General features: G+C 36.8%; 1 protein-coding gene across 1 annotated transcript in view; it reads right to left on the bottom strand.

Moving 5' to 3' along the window:
- GLCCI1 (glucocorticoid induced 1) overlaps positions 1-22451 on the bottom strand; it is a 103711-nt gene that overhangs the window by 37674 nt on the left and 43586 nt on the right. Inside the window, exon 3 of the mRNA XM_045288953.1 lies at positions 7754-7840. Within this exon, the coding sequence (XP_045144888.1) occupies positions 7754-7840 (87 nt within the window). The remainder of the gene's footprint in view (positions 1-7753; positions 7841-22451) is intronic.

Genomic DNA, 22451 nt, shown 5'->3' with positions numbered 1-22451 from the left:
AGAACTCTAGGACAAGGCATCCTGCTGCAATAGGCCCCTGCTAGGAAAAGGGGTGTGGCAATAAAGATGAAAACTTTTATTGGAAAAGACCAAACAGAATTTGATGACTTATAAGGACTTATAATCCCATTTACCTAAAGTGATAAAAAAATATATTGCAACTATTCTAATTTTTCATCACAGTTAAGAGAGCTCTATTTTTTGAAGACATTAGATGTCAACATAAGGTCTTCTTGCAATTATCTCTTAAAAGCCTTAGCTATTTTTCCTAATATGCAATTACATTCTACTGTCTTTTTATTTTCAAATTCTAGATGCACTATATAATACTGAGCATACAAACGTATTCACATGTAGTGATTCCACAAATAAATGGAATAAATGTAGTGACATTACATTCTTATGTCCTCTTGGGCTGAGCTTGGATTGGCTCTACTAGTTATAGCCTTTGTAATTCTCGCCAAATGATTGAACCCTAACAGATAGGGTGTGTAAATCTCTAATAAAGGGGCTTGGTCAGTTTTGCCATTTCACCAAGTATAACATGAGCCATTTCAGAAGCAAGAACAAGAATCCCACAACCAAATAGAACCACAGGCAATGGCAGAGTCAGCAGAAGCTGCAATCCTGAGACCATGATACAGAACAGTGGGCTTCCCAATTCACAAAACAAGTGAAGCTGAGTGTATCCAGCAAGGAGACTGGCTTGCAAAGTGATATGCCTTTTGGATGTTTATCAGTGCTAAATTAACTTTGTAATATTTGCTGGAGCACAGAAAGCCGAGGTTGCGAGATCTCAGGGCTGAGAGGCTCAGGCCCAGAGAGACACATATGTATGCTGGCATGGCTGGGAAGAGGCATTGCTTCAGATAAAGCACTGTATCCTTAATGTTCTCTACTCTGCTAATGTTAACTGATAAACCTCCATAATTGTGAGTACTGTCTGTAAGTTCTATATGGCCACTGCAAGAGATTATCAAAGACAGTGTGTCATAAGACAAATGGCTGGTGACAGAAGAGAGGATAAAAGGTTGGAGGGTAGAGACATGTCTTGACTTCTGCTTCAGAGGAATCTTTATTGGCCAGAGAGGGAGTTGTGTAGCCAGAGAAGGTTAAACGTGGTCCCCAGGCCATTTCCTTAGCCCCAGTATAGTCTAACATAAAGAATGGCTCATAGGTGCTTGAAATGAATATGCATTCTGTGGCCATAACAATGGAGTCCAATATAATAATAGTGAGGATGGATAGGACTGCACAGTGCTTTCTTGTGTCGTGTAGCGTCAGAACCAGCTGGATGACATTAACAACAATGACAAGTCACTAAATTGAGTTTCCTATATATGTTAGGCTAAGTTGAATAATAATGTTGCTAAAATCTATCTCCTTGCTTATTTGTAATCTAGTTAGTTTTGCTATGAGGTATTGAGGGTGGAATATTGAGGTTCTTTTAAAATTCATAACCACTTTTATTGTTTTATCTTCCTGATATACTAACCTTTGTGTCATTATGAAATTTCCCTATTTGTCTTTAGTAATACTTGTCTTACAATCTACTTTGACTAATATTAATATAGCTACTACAGCTTTATTGTAACTACTTACTGTTTTTATTTTTCCATCTATATTATTTTCAACCTATATGTGTCATTTAATTTAAAATTTAATTTAAGATGCATCTCTTATAGACAGCATACAAAGGGGTACCCTCCCTCCTCCCCATAAACAGAAAAAAGCTCGGCTGGGCAGAGCTTTCTTAGTATGCATTTTTCCCGCTAGGCGAGCATTGAGCAACTTGCTCTGACTTAACGCACCCAGTGGCATAGCCTCAGAAGGTTTTCTCTGCTCACAGTGAATTCTTTGTAAAAGCAGTTTCACTCAAATTTTGAATTTGTGATGGCCAATTTAAGACAGTAGCGTGCGGCTGTGAAATTTTGTTTCCTGCTCAGGAAAAAGGCTGCAGAAACTGTTGTGATGTTAACACAGGTTACAAGGATAGAAGAATGGGAAAACTCAGGTGTATGAGTGGTTTTCTGATTTCAAAAAGGGTGAAATGTCTATTTATGGCAAACCTCGTTGTGGACATCCATCAACTTCCTGAAAGGACAAAAAAGTCGACTTGTACTGCATTTCGAGCTTGTACTAGCAGGTCAGACTGTTAATCAAGTTTTCTATTTAGAGGTTATGAAAATATAGTGTAACAGTGTGGAAGAAAAAAAAGTCTGATTTGTGACAGACAGGGGACTGCTTCTGCCACCACAACAATGCACCTGCTCACACAGCAATCTCAGTGTGCCAGTTTATGGGGCAAAAAGCACCATGCCTCTCTTGCCCCATGCACCTTACTCAACTGACCTCGCTCTGTGTGACTTTTTGTTTCCTCAAATGAAGAGGGACTTGAAAGGACAGAGATCTGATGAAGTAGAAGAGGTCAGCCATCCAAATACATAAAGTTTGAAAACTCTTTGCAAGAATGGAATTGCAGATTTGAAAAATGTTACTAAGTATAATGGAGAGTAGTTTGAAGGTACTTTGAAAAATAAAAATCCTTTTTGGGGGGGTACCCGCTCATATAATTGAGTGATACTTTTACATCCAGTCTGACAATCTCTGCCTTTCAGCTGAGTACATTTACTCCATTCATATTTAATGCAATCACAGATACAGTTGAATTTATATTTGTTTTTGTCAATTGTTCTCAATTTGTGTTATATCTTTTTTGTGGTTCCTGTTCCGCTACTCCTTTGGTATCTTTTCAGCCTGAAGATTGAAACTCTATCTTTATCTGGGAATAGCTTTACTTCACCTTCACTTTTAGAAAATCGTGTTTTTTAGATACAGTTCTGTTGGTTGATTTTTCTGTTTGAGTACTCTGTGGATGGTCACCACCGCTTCTGATGAGAAGCGGACTAGCAGTTAAAGATATTATTGGTACTGGTTCTCTATGTGCCTTAAGTCATTTTCCTTTTTCTGCCTACATGATTTCTCCCTTCACTTTTGGCCCATTTTCAAAATCTTCTGACGTTATTTCTTCAAATTAAGCAATGTTTCTTCTGCTCCTCTCTTAATTTTTCTCTTATTACATGTATGTGTAGGCAATTAATGTTGTCTCACCGGTCTTTTCATTTTGCATTAATGTTTTTTCTGATCCTCAGGTTTTATGAGGCCCATTGGCATAACTTCAAGTTCACTGATCCTTTTGCCACTTTAAATCTGCTATATAGTTAGTGAATTTTTCATATAATACTGTGCTTTTTAACTCCAGAATTTGTATTAGGTTATTTTTTGTAATTACTGTCTTTTGAGGAATTTATTTACTTATTGAGTCACTCTTGCTCTACTGGCCTTTAATTCTTTATAATGGTTTATTTTAGTTCTTTAGTTGTACATATAAATAGTTTCTATTGGTTGTCTTTTAAAATATTTTAAGAATGGGTAATGCCTTATTTCTTTTCACATCTCAACTTTTTTTGTTGAATATTGGCATGTTTGAAAAATATTGTAATAATTTCAGATTCTTATTCCCCCTAGAAATTATTGCTGTCTTGATAATTTGTTTTCTTAGTAATATTAAAATCTATACTGTCTTTTTATCACACACTGGCTAACCGATACCTATTCTCAATTATAATTTTCATTTGTCTTTTTATGCTTGGCTTCATTAGGGCTTATGACTGTGCCTCCATAACTCAGCATTCAGCCAAATTTTGATCAGAGGTTTTCTTCAACCATCCCTAGCCAATAAAGAATCTACTCACTAATGATGGATATCTGATTAGAAAGAAGATCATCTTCAAAATCAAGGACTTTTATAAGTCTATGCCAGATTTTCTTTCCCACAAGTCCTCTAAAATCTTCTTCTGCAATTATTCTTAGGCTCCAGTGGCCAGGGATGTGTTGCTGATATTGGTAGGTACCACAGGATTGGTACAGATTCATGGCGACCCCTGATATAACAGAAATAAAACAGCTCAAGAATGATGATGGTAACAAATGTACCTATGTGGCTTGACACAATGGATGTATGTGTGGATTGTGATAAGAACTGTACGAGCCCCCAATAAAATGATTTAAAAAAACAACCCTGTGTCATCCTCACAAATGTTCTTATGGTTGAGCCCCTTGTTGCACCCACTGTACCAATCCAAGGTACAAAGGTCTTCTTAAGGGGCCTCCTCTTTTTGATTGCCCCTCTACTAACAATCATGGTGTCTACTTCCTGGGACTGGTTTCTCATTATAGCGTGTCCAAAGTACATTAGAGCGTCTGACCAACCTCGCTTCTCAACAGCAGTCTGGCTATATTTCTTCCAAGACAAGTCTGCTTGTTCTTTTGGTAATCTTTCAATAGTCTTTGCCAGCACCATAATTTAAACATATTAATTCTTCTCTGGTCTTCCTCATTCAGCGTCTAACGTTCGCATACATATGAGGGAACTGAAAATACTATGACTTGGATCTTGTATAACAGAATAAAACGGTGCTCAGTCCTGTGCAATCCTCACAACTATGCTGTTTGAGCGCATTATTAAAGTCCCTGTGTCCATCTGTCTCATCGAGGTCCTTCCTCTTTTTCCTGAGCTGTTGGTACTCGACCATTTTTCCACAGACCTTGGATCCACACAACTCCGCTGATGTCCCTGCTTCCCGCTTCACCTTTCTGTGTCAGAGTGCCAGCTAGCATGGGACTCGGGGACTTTAGTTGGATTGGGCTGGAATGCCTTCTTCATATGAAACTATGTCTTGATATAAAGTTCCTTCTTGTACACAGATGGTCACTGGTTTGTTTCTCTACTCAAGATCAATATTTTGGCTCTTGTGAACTTGTTTTAATTTTATTCAACTTCAACCTGAACTTATACATGAGCAATTGATGGTCTCTTCCTATTTGCCCCGGCCTCATATTAGCTGTTGATATTCAGCGTCTCTATAATCTCTTCCCACAGATGTAGTCCATTTGATTTTTGTGTATTTCATCCACAGAAGTCCATGTATATAATCACCTGCGTTGTTGAAAAAGGTATTTACTATAAACAAATTGTTGTCTTACAAAGTTCTATCATCCCATCTCCAGCTTCATTTCTATCACAGCCAAGATTGTATTTTCCAACTACTGTTACAACTTTTACATTCCAATGACCAATAATTATCAATGCATCTTGATTTCATGTTTTGTCAATTCCAGAGTGAAGATAGTGGTTGAATTCTTCAGTTTCTGCATCACTAGCTTTAGTGTTTGGTGAATAAATTTGAATAATAGTTGAACTCACTTGGTTTCCTTATACTCAGATAGACAATTGTCAATTCGCATACAACATTGTACTTCAAGAAAAATCTCTTGAAATGTTGCTTTTGACAATGAATATAACCTCCCATTCCTCTGGATCATGCCATTCCCAACACAGTAAACCATCAATAATTTCATGACTCAAAATGGCCTATTATCAGTCTATTCCAGCTCACTAATACCTAGACTATCCATCTTTACATATTACATTTCATTTCAGATGGCTTCTAATTTTCCTAAATTCATACTGTATACATTCCAAGTTCTGATTATTAACTGATGGTTTCAGCGGTTTCTTCTCATTTTGAGTCATGCCCATCAGCAAATGAAGGCCTCGAAGGCGTTTTGCTGCAGGCCTTACTCCATCTGTGTCGTTTTGACAAACAAGCTCTTCCCTCAGTCATACTTTGAGCATCTTCTGACTTTCGCTCATCTTCTGGCACTATCTCTATTTCTGCTTCTGTTCATTAGGTTTTCAGTAACTGACAATATGCCCATGCTATCCATAGAGTGGCTAATTCTTTTGAAGTGGACAGGCTAGTCCTTCTTTATAGCTGGTGAAATCTGTTTAATTCAGGTGACTGTACTGTTATTTGAAATACCCGCAACACAGCTTCCAGCATTGCAGCAAACCACTATATTACCACACACTGGCAGACAAGTGGTGGATGAGTATTTAGGTCCACTTTATCTTCTGCTGTGCAGGTGTACAACCTCCACTCAACACATGACATGTATTAAACTTAGTAAGTCCATAGTTGTGTTTCCTCCTAGAACTTTCTGTTAAATCCCAACTGATCTACCAATCTATTGCTTGCTACAAATAGGACCACAACTTCAGACTAAAAAAGTTATTGACTCTTCTGTTCACCTGGTACCAAGATTGCCACTTTAACCTACAATTCTCCATATCAAATGAGCTCTCTCCTTAACAAGGGCAGCAAAGCTGCTGGATTTCAAGACTGTCCCACTTTCCTGGATGAACTGCAATGACAAGAAAGTTAGATACAATGCAAGGGGGAAGAGCTGTAGTCCAGATCAGAGCACCACAATGTATGTTATGCTTAAGTTCAGTAGTTTTTCTGAATAAAATTTCTCAATGTAATTTGTTTGGTTGATTTTAATTTCTAGCACACTGAAATGGTTGATTTGACAGTTTTATCTGCAATGTATGGTTGCGTTATGGTGGGGAGCAATAGAACCTTCTCACTCAGTTTTGTCAGTCATTCTTCATTAAATAATTCTTATTATACGCTTCAGTCCAAAGTTCAACTCTACTAAATATTGGAACTTTTGAGATTCTACCTACCTCAGAGATAAAACTGCAAGTGCACTCTTTCAGTATTCATATTATATACAGTTATGTTAGCTATTTTTGACTAGACAGACAGACTCAGTTTCCTTTCTATTTTGCTGTTTCCAGGGAGGAAATGACTATACATGTGCACTGTGTGCAGGGTTAAAATAAGGCATGGAGGATTTCTCTTCATCATTAACAAAAAGCTGCTAAATATGCAAAATAATGCTAATAAATGTTATCTGTTTAGTTCAGGCACCATAGCATATGAGAAGTAATAATCTATAGCATTTGAAAATGATACTAAAATATCACAAAAGGATGGCAGAAGAAAAACATTTAAGAGAAATGTCAACATTTACCCTGGAGAAAAAACTACTTATTGATATGCCTTCAAATATTTAGAGCAAACTTACTCAACATTGATCCATTAAACTATGGAGTATAATATAGAGTTTAATATTTAACAACTAATTTGACAATTTAAGTTCAAGCAATTTAAATGGTTCTCTTGCAAAATGCTGAGTTCCCTATAACACTTAGAATTGTTATAGAAAAGATCAACTAGGTGACCTTTCATAAAACTAAACAGAGAAGAATTAGAAGAGTAAAAGATAAAAATGGCAGAAAATACAATCCAAAATAGTATCATACTGTAGTTTATCCAAAATTAACAGTGAAATGGGTCATAACACTATTCCTAAAAGACACCTATTTCAATGTTACTACTGGGTCCAAAGGGCAACAATATGCTGCTGAATATCATAAATAAGGTATAAAAACAGAAAACACATCCCAATCACTACATAAACTAAACACTAGAAAGCTGAAGTGGACCATAAGCTTTTAGCTGAAAAAAGATATGAGGTCATACACAAAAATAAAGTTCATTATGGACAGACTTAAAAGGTGAGGGTGCAGAACACGAAGGGCAAAAACTCAAGACTTCTTCACTAACTTCGAAGAGATAAGATTAAACTAAGACTTGTTCACTAACTTCGAAGAGATAAGATTAAACTAAGACTTGTTCACTAACTTCGAAGAGGTAAGATTAAACTTAACTTCTGAAAGAGCTAAGGTGAGGAGAAATAAAAGTAGTACTATCATATTTTCTCTCATTTATAAATTTTCTAGAACCAAAACAGTTCTAGACTGAAAATCAAAATAACTTACCTCTTTCAGTTGATCAGCACTTCCCCATGATGCAGAGCGCTGATGTGACCTCTTTTCTGCTCCCTCTTCTGCCCAACAGCTAGGTGTCTTAAAAGTACATAAAAATAAGAAGAAATTTTCTCTATATTCATTGATCTCATAGCAACTAAAATATATCTCAAAATCTAAGCACAGCCACTTCAGGAATTATAGTAACACCTTCAGAATACTAAGCGTTTTAGAAGCAAGTGAAATATTTTGAGAAATACTGTCATCTTCTGAATTAGTAATGTCCAGTCTGTCTACAAATCACTTTTCTCAAAACATTTGATATCTTTAAATCAACAATATTACTTACTGCATTGAGAGAATGGCATGTTGCTTTTTGTTTTTAAAGAGAATAGTCACATTAAATGTAAAATGATTATTTCTATTGAACAAGATAGACAGCAGGTATCATTAATAGAACTAGCTCAGAAGCAGTAAGATTTATAGAAAGCCCTACATGTTAAATACATAAAGAAGCTGATTGTAGAATTTTTCCTGTATTTGGCGAACAATGTATTAACATTATTTCCTTGAAAAAATATAAGACATTTATATGAAAAATGTAAACCCACTTAAAAATATGAATTTTTATAAAAGGGATCAAAACCAATAAATAAGAGCTAAGTAAACAGACTCATAATTATAGTAATCAATGTTTAACAGAAAATCTAGCTAAGAATTTTTTTAATTTACAATTTCATTTTAGGTTATTTAGCCATTAATAGACACTATACACAAACAAACATAAAACAGCAAATCCCAAATAAAGTCACAGGTGGTATGATGATTTAGAAATTAAGTAAAATAAAAATACTGTATCTTCTTAATTTTGAGAAAAATCTTAGTACAAAGCAAATTAGAAAAACACACACTAAAGATAAGTGAAAAGAAATTATTACTAATATATATGCAGCTTAATTTTTTATACAATCAAAAAGGGCTATCTTTCATACCGAAACTGCACTTGTGAATCTGTATAATATTATATGAACTTTTATCAAGAGGCTACTAGCTCTACTATATAAAATATGGTATGCACATTTTTAAACTGTTGCCACAGCTTACCAGTAATGATACTTCAAGAAAACAATAAAAACAGAAAGCTAGTTTAATCAAGATAGAAACAAACCTAACTAAACAGTTGATTACTAATGTGAAGCTGTATAGTCATAATTGATAGCAAAAAACATTTTATTAAACTGGAAAGTGCAAAGATTAAGAGGTTACCAATGTACTACATAAACTGCTTTTAAGTAATTAAAATTTCCTAAGCTTAGTCCCAGATAACACAAACTAGTCTGCAAAGAATTTAGGCCCTACATGTTGGGCTGCTCATCTGCAAATTCAGCAGTTCAAAACCCCCAGCCTCTCTGAAAGTGTTAAACACTCTTGGAAAGCCACAAAGGCAGTTCTACTATGCTGCACAGGGTTACCATGAGTTGGAGCTCACTCAATGGCAGGGGTGAGAGTGTGTGAACTACACAGAATCGCGGAAACAAAAAGAAATAGTCAACATTTAACTATTTCCACAGGTAGCATATGATCAAGAACCAATGACACTGAAGGAAGAAGTACCAGTTGCACTGAAAGAATTAGCTAAAAAACACAGCCCAGGAATTCATGGACTACAAACTGAAGTTTCAAGAAGCTTGTCTAGCATTGGAAGCACTCACTCGCCAATGCCAAGAAATTTGGAAGACAACTACCCAGTCAACTGACTGGAAGAGCTCTACATTTGTACACGTTCCAAAGATATATGACCCAATAGATTGTGTCAATTATAGAATAATCTTATTGATACCACATGCAAGTAATATTTTGCTGAAGATCATTCAGCTACAGTTGTAGCAGTATGTTGACAGAGAGCTACCCGAAATTCTGGCTGGATTCAAAAGAGGACACAGAACAAGGGCTATCCTGATGCCAGATGGTCCTTTGTTGAAAGCAGAGAACACTAGAAAGCTGCTTACTTGTGTTTTATTGACTATGCAAAGGCATTCTACTATGCAGATCATAACAAGCTATGGATAACTGTAAGAAAAATTAGAATTACAGAACACTTCCTTGTGCTCATGCAGAACCTGTACATGGATCAAGAGGCAGTTTGAGCAAACAGAACCAAGCAATAGGGGGTGGTTTAAAATTTTAAAAGGTGTGTGACAACAGAAAAGTGGGTGAAGGGAGATGTGGGACAGGGCAAGTTATGGAAAAATAATAATTTATAAATTATCAAGGGCTCATGAGGGAGGGGGGGCGGGGAAGGAGGGGGAAAATGAGGACCTAATGCCGGGGGCTTAAGTGGAGAGGAGATGTTTTGAGAATGATGAGGGCAATGAATGTACAAATGTGATTTACACAATTGATGTATGTATGGATTGTGATAAGAGTTGTATGAGCCCCTAATAAAGTGATTAAAAAACAAGAGGTGTGTGTCAGGGTTGTATCCTCTCACCATATTTACTCAATCTGTATGCAGGGCAAATAAAGGAGCTGGGTTATAAGAAGAATGTGGCATCAGGATTGGAGGAAGGCTTATTAACAACCTGTGAAATGAGAACTTGCAGCGCTTGCTGACAAAAATCAAGGACTGCAGCCTTCAATTTGGGTTAAAATTTAATTTAAGAAAATGCAAATCCTCAGAACTGGACCAAGAGATAATGTCATGATAAATGAGGAAAAGATTGAAATTGTCAAGGATTTCATCTTGGATCCACAGTTAATGTTCAAGGAAGTAGCAGTGAGATGGAATGATGGACTGCATTGGGTAAATTTGCTGTACAATACCTCTGAGGAATATGATGCAAAGCAAGGTTGTCACTTTGAGGGCTAAGATGTGCCTGGACCAAGTCATAGTATTTTCAATTGCATCATACGCATATGAAAGCTGGCAAGGAATCAATTATTGAAAGTACCATGGACTATCAGAAGAACAAACAAAATTGTCTTGGAAGAAGAACAGCTAGAATGCTTTGGGCATGTTATCAGAAGAGACCAGTCCCTGGAAAAGGATACCATACATACATAATAGAAGGACAAAAAAAGAGGAAGATCTTTGATGAGATGAACTGACACAGTGGCTGAAACAATGGGTTCAAACAACAATTGCTAGTATGGGCAGGACCGGGCAATGTTTCATTCTGTTGTATTTAACGTCACTACTGAGTTGGGACCAACGCAGTGGCACCTAGCACTTAAAAACACAAACAACTACATTGTGGGTTGGAAGTGACTCAATGGAAATGGGTTTTGGGGGTATTTCACAGAATACATGAGTGGTAAATACTCAACTACTAACTAGGTCCCTGGGTAGTGCAGATGGTTTGCACTCAGCTACTAATTAAAGGTTGGTATCTGAATCCCCTCAGAGGTGCCCTATTAAGAAAGATCTTTTTTATTCAAGTTTTTATGTTAAAAATGCATTCAATGTCATATTTTATCTTTCCACTAAAGGAAATTATTACTAATTACTACATTTATGAAAAATCATGTGACTTGTGAGTTGGCCATAAATCAAAATAGACTTGCTGGGAATTTGTAGTTTGCACCACTGCCATTTCTCTTTTTCAATGGCTCCCAATGGAAACTTGCTTTGTGAAAAAAAAAAATCATGTGATTAAGGATCATGATCTCTACATCTCAAAAATATGTCCACAGAAACTGCTCAATAATTGTTTAACAGTAACCCTATTTATAAAGGTAATAATTTTCATTTTGTATATTTAACTTTTTCAAATATTTATGTATACTAAAACTAAAATCTATTTTTGTGTGGCTCATCCATGGCCTATAGAGTATAATTTATTATTATGGAAATACGATTATTGACTATTAATTATTTTATAGGACTTATAAGTTATTCTTAGCATTAAAGTAGTAGTAGCCCTGGCAAGCAATGAGATGGAATTTGTCGAAAATCAAATACTTTTAAGAATTAATGATAGTTATGGATTATATTAAATTACAAAAATGTTTTTAAGAAACATTTTTAAGATCAAAGTGTTCTTTATAAGTACATACTACATATATCTTGTTTTCTTTTGAGTAATAACACTTTAAAAACTTTTTCAATATAAAAGAGCATTTTTAAACCTCAAGATCATTTTGAAAGGCTTATCTTCATGCAGCACTACAAAGGAGCATGGAAAGGTTACGTTTCTTGTCAAATTATCATCTTGCCTTTCTGGGAACCATCTGCTTCAATTATAAGCAAAGAATGTTAGAAAAGGCAAAGAACAGCTAAAAATAAGGCAGAAGTTGTTAGGACTTCATTTATATATCATGGAAAGTTTTTTTTTTTTTAAAAAGATTTCGAATTCAGTGGTAACAGTTATAAGCACAAAGTTCTTATTAGGCCCCAATCATACGTGTTGTTCTACTATCATTAGGGTAGGTCAATCTCAAGATACGTTTTTCAGATAAACAGCATCACTTTGGAGTTTGTGAGAAATATAAGTTCTCGGGCTCAACCACGATTTTCTAAATTCCATTATTGTAAGTAAAGCCTAGCAATATATATTTTAACAAGATAATTCTGATGCAAACTAATGTTTGAAAACCACAATTAGAAGATGAGAAAAAATGATTAAGATAAAATTCTGGACAGGAGGTATAATCCTAATTGTTATTTATTCATTTATCTTATGGGCTAATGTCCATTAACAAGTCTAATATAAAGTTAATTGTATATAACTACATGTTTAACAATTAATATATTATTCAATTTCAAAATTTCTATCTAAAGTTATCAGAAATTCAACAATTTGCTTAGTACCTAATTTTAATAAAGTAACATGTTAATTTGGTTTAAATACATATAAAATGCATTTAGTGAAGGGTCTTCTTATTTTCAAACCTCTCTAAAAAGCTTAGATACTGAGTTTTTCCTCCTCTTACCAGAAACATTCAGTTAGTATAAAAGTTAACCATTTTCAGTCATTTCTTCTGAGACCATTGCCATGATCTAGTTCCAGATGGAATTATGTAATAGGTATTATCTATTTGGAACAATCTTCTTATCCTAGCACTCTGACCTTTGTTACCTGGTGCATTGATTCTCAGCCTATTATATTTCACAGCCTATTAATTACTTTTTCAAAAATCCTATGATAATAATCATGGCAGTTATATAATGTCAACTTGAGGAAGGGGTGTAGTCTGGCCTGTCAATCAGGTCACAGTTTGATGGCCTCATTTGGAGGCAGGCGCAATGGAGAGAAATAGCTCACTGGAGGCAGGGCACATTCGCCTCCCTAGGAGACATTCCTGTTGATAAGACACAAAGAGCTATACTAGAGCCCTGGAGCTGAAGGAGCCACATGGAGACCCCTGCCAATGATAAGATACTTCCACCACCACTGGCTCTACAAGACTTTCCACCCACTGGCCTGTGGTCTTCCTGTACTCGGCCTCATTGTATATGTTGCATGAATCTGAAGGGGCATTTATTGATTGGTATCGGGCATATGGGCTTATATCGGACTTAGGGACTTCAACTGGACTGGACTGTGCTGGAATGTTTTCTTAATGTACAATTGCTCTTTGATATAAAGTTCTCTTTTATACACGAGTGTCTATAAATTTGTTTCTCTAGTCAACCCAGACTAACACAATAAAAAGCTTCATTTACTGAGAAAGACATCTATATATTTATTATAGGCATTAAACCTAAAAAATGAAAAAAAATTTTTTAATGTATTTTAGGATATATTATGAAAACGCAGAATGTCCCTTAAGGTATTATTAACTATTCTGTATCGATGAATGAACAGAATAGAATAACCACACTAGTGGGAAGCATTAGTACAAACCATACAAAAACAGTTTTCTATGTTGTTGAAATTCTTATAGCTTTTAGGGCCTCACACTAGTACCAATTACAAACCAAACCAAGCTCATTGCTATTTATTGAGAAAGCCTTGTCATATTTCCAGAGTGGCTGATGGTTTTGAACTGCTGACCTTGAAGATATCAGCCCAACACATAACCACTATGCTAAAATTCTATAATCATCCGTCCACTAACTGGAGGACAACTGAACGAAATAGTAAAGGTGACCCACTAAAGAAATTAATATGCATTTACCCTATAGTTCTACTAGAAACTGGTTCCATAAAAATTAACAGAGGTCTCTGAATAGCCAGAGAAGGAAATCTAAGAGGTAACAGCCAAATCTTCCGCTTTGCTTCCATCTGATAAGGACAGTTTCCCAAAATGTTCCAGTGACTGCTGTTTCTCAAACGAACTACATCACCAAGCTCTTCAACACGGGGCACAGGAAACCCAAAGAACTGTATCCAGTATACTATTTAGACAAGAAATAAGTTTTAGAACACAAAGGTAAAACTGCTAGTTTTCTTTCACATACTGGTTGAACGACTAATTGATACCCCCTGATTAAAGTGCTCCCAACTCTTTTCAAGAAGGAAGGGGGAAAAGTTCATTATTTTAAATATAATTTCAACATCAAGTATGTTTATTAATCCAGAGTTATTTGACATTATCCAACATTAGCTAGGTACTTATCAAATGCTAAGTACCTATTTCAGATGTTTAAAATAAGAACTTAAAATTTTTTAACACATAAAAACTTAAGATTCTAGGGAAAAAAATGTTGGTTTGGCAAAGAGGTAGTAACTTAAAACTCCCTAGAATTAAACCTAGCATAGCTGAAAATAAAGTATAATGTTATTTTATGTACTTTTCACGTTTGAAATGTTGCCATACTTTAATCTTTAAAATTCATTAAAAATTACACACAGAGAAGCATGTGTATCAAAGGAGGTAGAAGAACACCAAGTGATACTTAAGGTCTAACCCTCCCTTCTCAGACTACAAGAAGTCCTACGTGGAAGGCTCTGCAATCTTTGATACCAACTTGGAGATGAATGAGGAGATTGGACAGGCAAATGGAAAGGATTCTTAAGAGTGATAGCTACTCCTACACCTCAGTTGTCCCTCAGACATTTTAAAAACAGCCACAGCTCACTATACTATTTTTCAATAGTACAGAATACTATCGCAGAAGACTCAAGAAATATGGTACAAAAAATAATTAACTCCAACAAAGCAGGAGTTGCAGAACAAAACAAATAACAAGTATTAAATAAAATCCATGGGAAAAATGAACCTTGAAAAGTTCAGTCAGCTAAGTCAGACACAAAGGACAATTATTATATAATCCCATTGAGATGAAATATTTAGAACAGGCAATTACAGAGAGACAAAGGGCTATTAGTGGTTACCAAGGAAAGAGGCATTATTGCTGCAGGAGTATTGAAGTTTTATACAGAGTGATGAAAAACTTTGACAAACAGTGGTGGTGATAGCACAACATGGTGAATATAATTAATTGCTAGAATGACATCTTTGGACCCGCTTTGCCCTCCAGGCCTACTGACTCCCCCAGCCCAACCCCTGCCTTGATCCAGGAGATTGCTGACATCAGGAAAGCTGCAGCAACAGAACTAAGGAGTCAGAGCATGAAGCATGGGCAGTGCACTCCCCAGCCCACAGAGCAAGTAAAAGCTGAGAACCTTCAGGTAGGAGACTAGCTCCTACCTGAAGTGGGGTGCCTCCAGGCATGTCAATTGGCAAGCTAGGTTTGCTGACCCACAGAACCAGAGTAGATCATCTTCAGGTGGACTGGTGTGCCATTCGGGCATTTATTGGCAGCCCTAAAAGAGCTTTGCTACATTACACATGTTAGGCAGAGGCCATTGGGTCACAAGTGTGTTTGAGAGGCCAAAGGTTAGAGAAAGGTCTGCCTGCCAGCATGGCTGAGAAGAGGGTATCCTGTCTGAATAATTTTATCTTAATAAATTCCATAATTATGAGTATTGTCTGTGCCTTCAGTATGGCTACTGCAATTAATTACTGAATCCAGATAATCACAGAGTCTCTCCTTTGGGAGAGATGGCTGGCGAGTGGATGCATGTCACTGCTATCAGTCTGAGCCAGCTGATGCTAATGTGGTGATTTTCCATTTCCCTCTGTGTAGCTAGGAGAGGTCATATATGGTACTCATGCCATTTATTTTTCCAAAACCCTGTAAAGGATCTCTATGAAACAGAATCAAGTCAATGGCAGTTTGTTGGGGCTGGTCAGGAAAGTCACAGCAAACTCATTCGGCCTCAGGGCAAAGTATTTTCATACTGCTGGTCAATGGTCAGAAAGAATTCAATGGTGGCTGTATTTATATGGAGACTCAAAATGGATTTAGAGCTCTCACTACAAATCATAGCCTTCTACAAACCTGGTGCTCAGAATTTAAACTCTAAATACAAACATCAGTATTATTACCAAGCTATATAAGGCAATAAATGAAGGAAATGGACACCAACAAAATTTTAACACAAAACTACCAGCTCGTGCCAGAATTAGCAAAAATAAACTATGCTCAGAGAAACTGTATAAAAGATGAATTGATATATTTGAGTATTCCTTATCTAAAGGCAAAGTTTCTACCTTATTTTCAAACAGCCAGGAAGTATTATACTAAGTGTGTATTATATTTCATTGCTGTGAGCTGATTCTGGTTCACTGTAATCCCACGTGCAAGGAGCACACACATTCCACAGAGTTAATGGTTCTGCGGTCAGCAAACCTAGCTCTCCAGATAGCATGCCTGGAGGCACCCCACTTCACAGGCCAGCCTCCTACCTGAAGGCGCTCAGCTTTTACTTGCTCCGTGGGATGGGTAGTCCACTGTTGTGACTGTTCTGAAAAAGATTTCCAGGCCTAAATTCCAAGATACTTCTGATTGGCTTAAAAGCAACAACATTTTACTAGTAGTCAAGTGTTTAACTATCTGTGCTACCCCTGAATGGGTTATATATTAAGCCTCAAATAAAACTTGAAAAAAATCTAAGGACAACAATATACTTAAATACAAAAAATCGGTAAATTTAATTTTAACCAAGAAAAGACATTTCAACCACTTTGAAATTAGAAACCAAAATAATGAAGTTCCCATGCACTAAAAATATCAAAACTCAAATTTCATAGTATCTTAAATATAAATGATGGATCCTTATCTACTGTTTTGACAAAAGTAGATTACCAAGAAATATTAGAAACAAGAATATACATTTATACAATGGGGGCTTCAAAACACCTGTGGAAAGTAGAATCCAAAATATATGTTATAGGTTTGACAGAGGGTATTTGAACATAGGTATTTACCTTTGCTACAAATATATACATGAATATGGTGAAGGAGGCAAAAAATTATTGAAATGTCTTAGACACAATAAAACACCTCAAGGGAATGAATCACGGGACCTGAAACGCAGAATCATAGACTTAGGGATAAGGTCAATTAAAAAAACAGAGTCCACAAGATATAGTCTACATTCTATTTTGGTGAGTAGCCATTGGGATCATAAAATTTTCTAAGTGGCCTTCTAAGGTGCACCTACTTGCCTCTCCCTGGCCAGAGAAGAAGAGTGCTGAAAATCAAAAACACATGGAAACCATTAGTCTAAGTGACCCCCATAAACATTAGTTTCCAAAATCCTGAGACCAAAATAGCCTGATGGTACCCTGCTATCAATATCAACTATTCTGAAAAGGTTCGCAGTAGAAGGTCCTGGACAAAGCGGGAAAATGTGGAACAAAAATCAAAATCCTAAGAGACCAGGTTTACTAGTTGGATAGAAACCTGTGGAACCAAACCTACAGAAATGAACCCATCTCATAGCTCAATTTTCAAACACAAAGTAAACTCCAAACCAAATTTACTACTACGGACTCACAGCAACCCTTTAGAACAGGGCAGAACTGACCCTGTGGGTTTCTAAAACTGTAACTCTTACAGGAGTAAAAAGCCTCCTCTTTTCCCCACAGAGTGCTCTTACCTTAGAACAAGCATCCTCAAACTACGCGGGCCACATGCGGCCCACCAAGGACCTTTTTCCAGCCCGCCAGGTTTTTGCCCTGTTTGTTTTTTCACTTCAAAATAAGACATGTGCAGTGTGCATAGGAATTGGTTCATAGTTTTTTTTAAAAACTCTAGTCTGGTCCTCCAACGTGTTTTGAGGGACAGTGAACTGGCCCCCTGTTTAAAAAGTTTGAGGACCCCTGCCTTAGAATAACCAACCACATGAGATCAAAAGGGCAGTATTATTACATAAAGACAAAATTCAAAAGGAAAGAAAAAAAGGAGTCAAGCGATATAGGGAAGGAGTGGGTTAAGTGATGTTACATTGAGAGGACTGCAGAGAATAATTCACATCGCAATTGCTAATTTACAATGATTCCACATGTAAAGATGCACTCCTGATTAAAACAGGAAAAACAATGAGTACAATAAGCATGTATGTTTGATGTAAGCAAAAGACATGGGCATCATAGTGAAAATCAGTATATAATGTCCAATGAGAAAACTTAGGTATATTGTCCTTAGAATTTGAGCAAAATAAAAACTATTTGAATAATTAACACTGTATAACTTTCTTGGATCAGCCTCAGTATGATAAAGTTCAGAACTGTACATAAGTTAGTATCTAATTGCAATCTAAAACAATGCAAGAGGCATTTGACAAAATGCTTCTAAAATTATCAAAAGTAAACATGTAAAATTATCTGGGAGCATTCTAAAATAAATGTAATGTGTAGAACTAGCCATACACAGCAATAACAATTTAAAATAATAGAATTTTCCCACAAACTTTTAAAAGCTCTCTTGTATTTAACATTTCTATACTTGCTTTATCACTCTATTCACTCATTCATTGATCCATTTATTTCTTTTTTTTAATCCATTTATTTCTGATACATTTCAAAGTTAAGCTGCATACAGCACTATACTTTACCCCTTGTTATTATATATTATTCAACATAATAGTTGAATAATTTATGTTCTATATCTGTACAATGAAAGACCCAAATGAGATATGTATACTTAGTTAAAAGTCCTGGAAAACACATTCACCTATGTAACTCAACTCTATCAAGACACACTTTACCTTTATCCTAGAAAGTTTCCTCAATGGTGGACACAAGATGTGTCTCCAGAGTCCAGAGGCCTTTTATAATACCATATACCTACGTTTCAAAGGTTCAAAGTGTAAATATATTAACTACATACATGTAGCTTGAATTTTATCTTGAATTCCTCCATAATTAAGGTAGTTGAAATAAGGAAAACATGAAAAGAAGATATGGGTGCACTCTCACCCAAACCAGACAACCTAGTATCTGTTGCAAGCTGAACCACCACTCAGTTTGTTATACTTTTGTGGCTTGTGTGTTGTTTTGATGCTGGAACTTATGTCACTGGTATTTCAAATAGCAGCAGGGTCACCCAAACTGAACAGGTTTCAGCAGAGCTTTCAGACTAAAACAGTCTACAAAGAAGGGATAAGCAGTCCACTTCAGAGGCCTTAGTCACTGAAAACCCTATGAATAACACAGACACATTGTCAGCTGCTGAAAACCTAATGAACAGAAGAAGCAGAGCACTGTCAGAGATAGTGCTAGGAGATGAGCCCCTCAGGTTGGAAGACAAAGTATAACTGAGGAAGAGCTACCTTGTCAAAGTATAGTTGACAATGATGACGGAGATGCAGTAGGCCTGCAGGTGAACAGTCTCAGGAGCTTCATTTAATGATGGAACACAATTCAAATAGAGAAGAAACAGCTGCAAATATCAACTGATAATTGAAGTGCTGAATGTATTAATCTAGGAAAATTAGAAGTTGTTATAAATACAATAGAACTGATAAAGATTCTAAGCGTCAGTGAGGTGAAATGGACTGTTTTTGCCATTTTGAATCAGAAAATCATACAGTTTACTATGCTGGGAATGACAGAATCAAGAGCAATACTGTTGAATTCATCGTCAAAAAGAACATTTCAAGATTTTTCTTGAAGTACAATGCTGTCTGTGATAGGATTCTACCTATTCATCTTCAAGGAAATTCAATCAGTACAACTATTATTCAAATTTATGCAAGAGCCATTAAAGTTAATTACGAAGAAATTGAAGCACCGCACCAATGTCTACAGTCTGAAACTAAATGAACATGTAATCAAGATGCACTGATCACAATTGGGCACAGGAATGCAAAAGTTGAAAAAAAAGCAGAAGGAACAGTACTTGAAAAATATAGACTTTGTGATAAAAAATGCTGGAGATCACATAATAAGATTTGGCAAGACCAATGACTCATTGATAGCAATTGCCTATTTTCAACAACACAAAAGGCAACTTTTTCACATGGAAGAGACAGAAATCAAATCAAATAATAATAGAGGGACAGGCATGTCATACATGATACTGACCCCAGAATCAGAGATACAAGTATAGCCTACATAAACCTATCCTCTATTCCAGAGGAACATGTGTCCCAATTTCCAAATTTCAGAAATACTCCTTGGTTCAGTATGCCTTGTATTAAGGAAAACATATGCTTATCAACAAATAATTCCGAGTGGAAAATACCTGAGTCATGAAAGGGTTAAGATCTAACGCCTAGTGGATGCTATAAAGCATCAGAAGAGAGGAAAACCAAACGCTAAGGCACATTTCATCAACTGTAAAATTGAGACCAATATTTTGCCTTCTTTTCAACTCTAAATTTTTCAAATAATCCAAACTCAGACTAAGCAAGAGTGGCCCCTACCCTAGACCTCAAACCTTAAGGGGGCACTGGTGTGGTCCTCTCTAACCACACCCTTTTTGGCCTGTGTGGTAGTTGCATAATCTGGTGTCAATTTGAGGATTCAGAGTGAAGGGGTGAAGTCTAGCCTGTAAATCAGGTCTTAGTTTCATGACCTTCATTTGGAGGCACTAAGGAGATAAATAACTAGCTGGAGGTGGGACACATGCTCACTCCCTGGGAGACATTGCAGCTGACAAGCCACATGGAGCTACATTAGTGCCCTGAGCTGGAGGAGCCATGTAGAGACCCCTGCCAGTGCTTAGATTCTTACAATGGGTCCACAAGACTTCCCACCCACTGGCCTGTGATCTTCGTGCATTTGGTATCATTGCATGTGTTTCTTGAGCCTGAAGAGGAATTTATAGTTTGGTATTGGACACATCGGGTAACACTGAACTTATGGACTTGATCTAGACTGGGCTGTTTTCTCAATATTCAATTGCTCTTGTATATAAAGCTTTTACTTACGCATGTTTATGAATTTGCTTCTCTAGTCTACCCAGACTAACACAGTCTGGATGTCAAAAAGTCATACAAACCATGAGTCTGTGTCCCCACCATAAATTACCCTTTGCTATCAAATCTATTCCAACTCACAGTAGCCCCAAACCCAAGAATTCCCTATCCAAATTTCACCAAGCTTGGATTGCAAGGTTTGCAAGCATCTGTCTATCCTTGGGTCCCAACCTGAGGAGATAAAGACAGAGCTTGAATGTGAAGATGTATGTATAGAGTTTCCCTTCAAAGTAAAGGGTTAGGTGTAGACAGCAAAAGGATGAGAGACCTACCTGGACACATTCTGGCACATGAATCCAAGGACGCTTGCCATAGAAGGCTTACTTGCCAAAGTGAAAGGATAATTAATGTGTGTGTGTGTGTGTGTGTGTGTGTGTGTGTGTGTGTGTGTGTATATATTTTAAATGGTCTGCTTGTATGACTTATACATGTGTGAAATAAATGTTGGTCTTCATGTATCCTTATCCTACATGTCCCTCCCCCCAAAAATCTGAACTCACTTCTCTCAAGTCAATGCCAACTCACAGTGACCCTACAGAACAGGGTAAAAAACTTCCTGCCCCTGTGGGTAGTAATTCTTTCTGGGATTAGAAAGCCATAATCTTTCTCGCACAGAATAGTGGTGTTTTCAAACACTTGACTTTGGGGTTAGCTGCACAACATGTAACCACTATGCCACCAGGGCTCCTGCAAATGTTAGAAGTGGAACTGTCTACATTTACTAATAATAATAAATGTGTACATTCCACTTGCCACATTTACCTCAAATATTTTTATATTAAATTATGCATCAAAACTGAGAGTTCAATATCATGAATCCCACACTATAGATATACAGACAGACATGTTTAAGAAGCCTACCTAGTACCCACCCTTTTCTTCTATGCCCACATCTATCTCTCAGCTCTCAAGCATCAGGGTTTTCTCCTACACCAAATCATCAATACTGCCCACTGCAAGACAAAGTAAATTCCCTAATATCTAAAACCACTTGTTTTCCGTGCCCTCTCTTCAGTATCTTAAACTGGAAACCATTTCCTCTTCTGATCGGAGCACATGGGAGCATATGAAGGGGGAGGAGGGGAGATTGGAGCACATCCTGGCCCACCAGTACTGGGAACGTTGTTCCCACTCAGAGCAGCCAGTCCACAGAGAAGACCACATGGCCAGCCCCACTATGAGACAAGACGTCCCTTAATGACCCATAGACCTACAAGGGACAACGAAGGAGATAGTGTGGGAATTGCGCCCAATCTGATCCCGCCACACCGAGGCAAAACACTAAGGGCGTACAACAGAACAGCAAGGGAATGGAGCAGCAAGGTCCCCTGGGAATGCTGAAGGCAGACTTTGGGGCCGGGGCATGGTACCCCTACAGACTGGACTGGAAAATACTCCTAAAGGCTAATGATCCTTGAACTAACTACAAGCTTTTCTTTCTTGTTGTGTTTTAATTAGTTCTTTGTCAGTGGTTTGTTGTTGTTGCTGTTTTG

The sequence above is a fragment of the Echinops telfairi genome, unplaced genomic scaffold (assembly GCF_000313985.2).
Source record: "Echinops telfairi isolate 266 unplaced genomic scaffold, ASM31398v2 ScPeMD7_23;HRSCAF=83, whole genome shotgun sequence".
NCBI classification, from domain to species: Eukaryota; Metazoa; Chordata; class Mammalia; order Afrosoricida; family Tenrecidae; genus Echinops; species Echinops telfairi.
The sequence above is the reverse complement of the archived record's forward strand: the minus strand, read 5'-3'. Positions and strand labels throughout refer to the sequence as shown.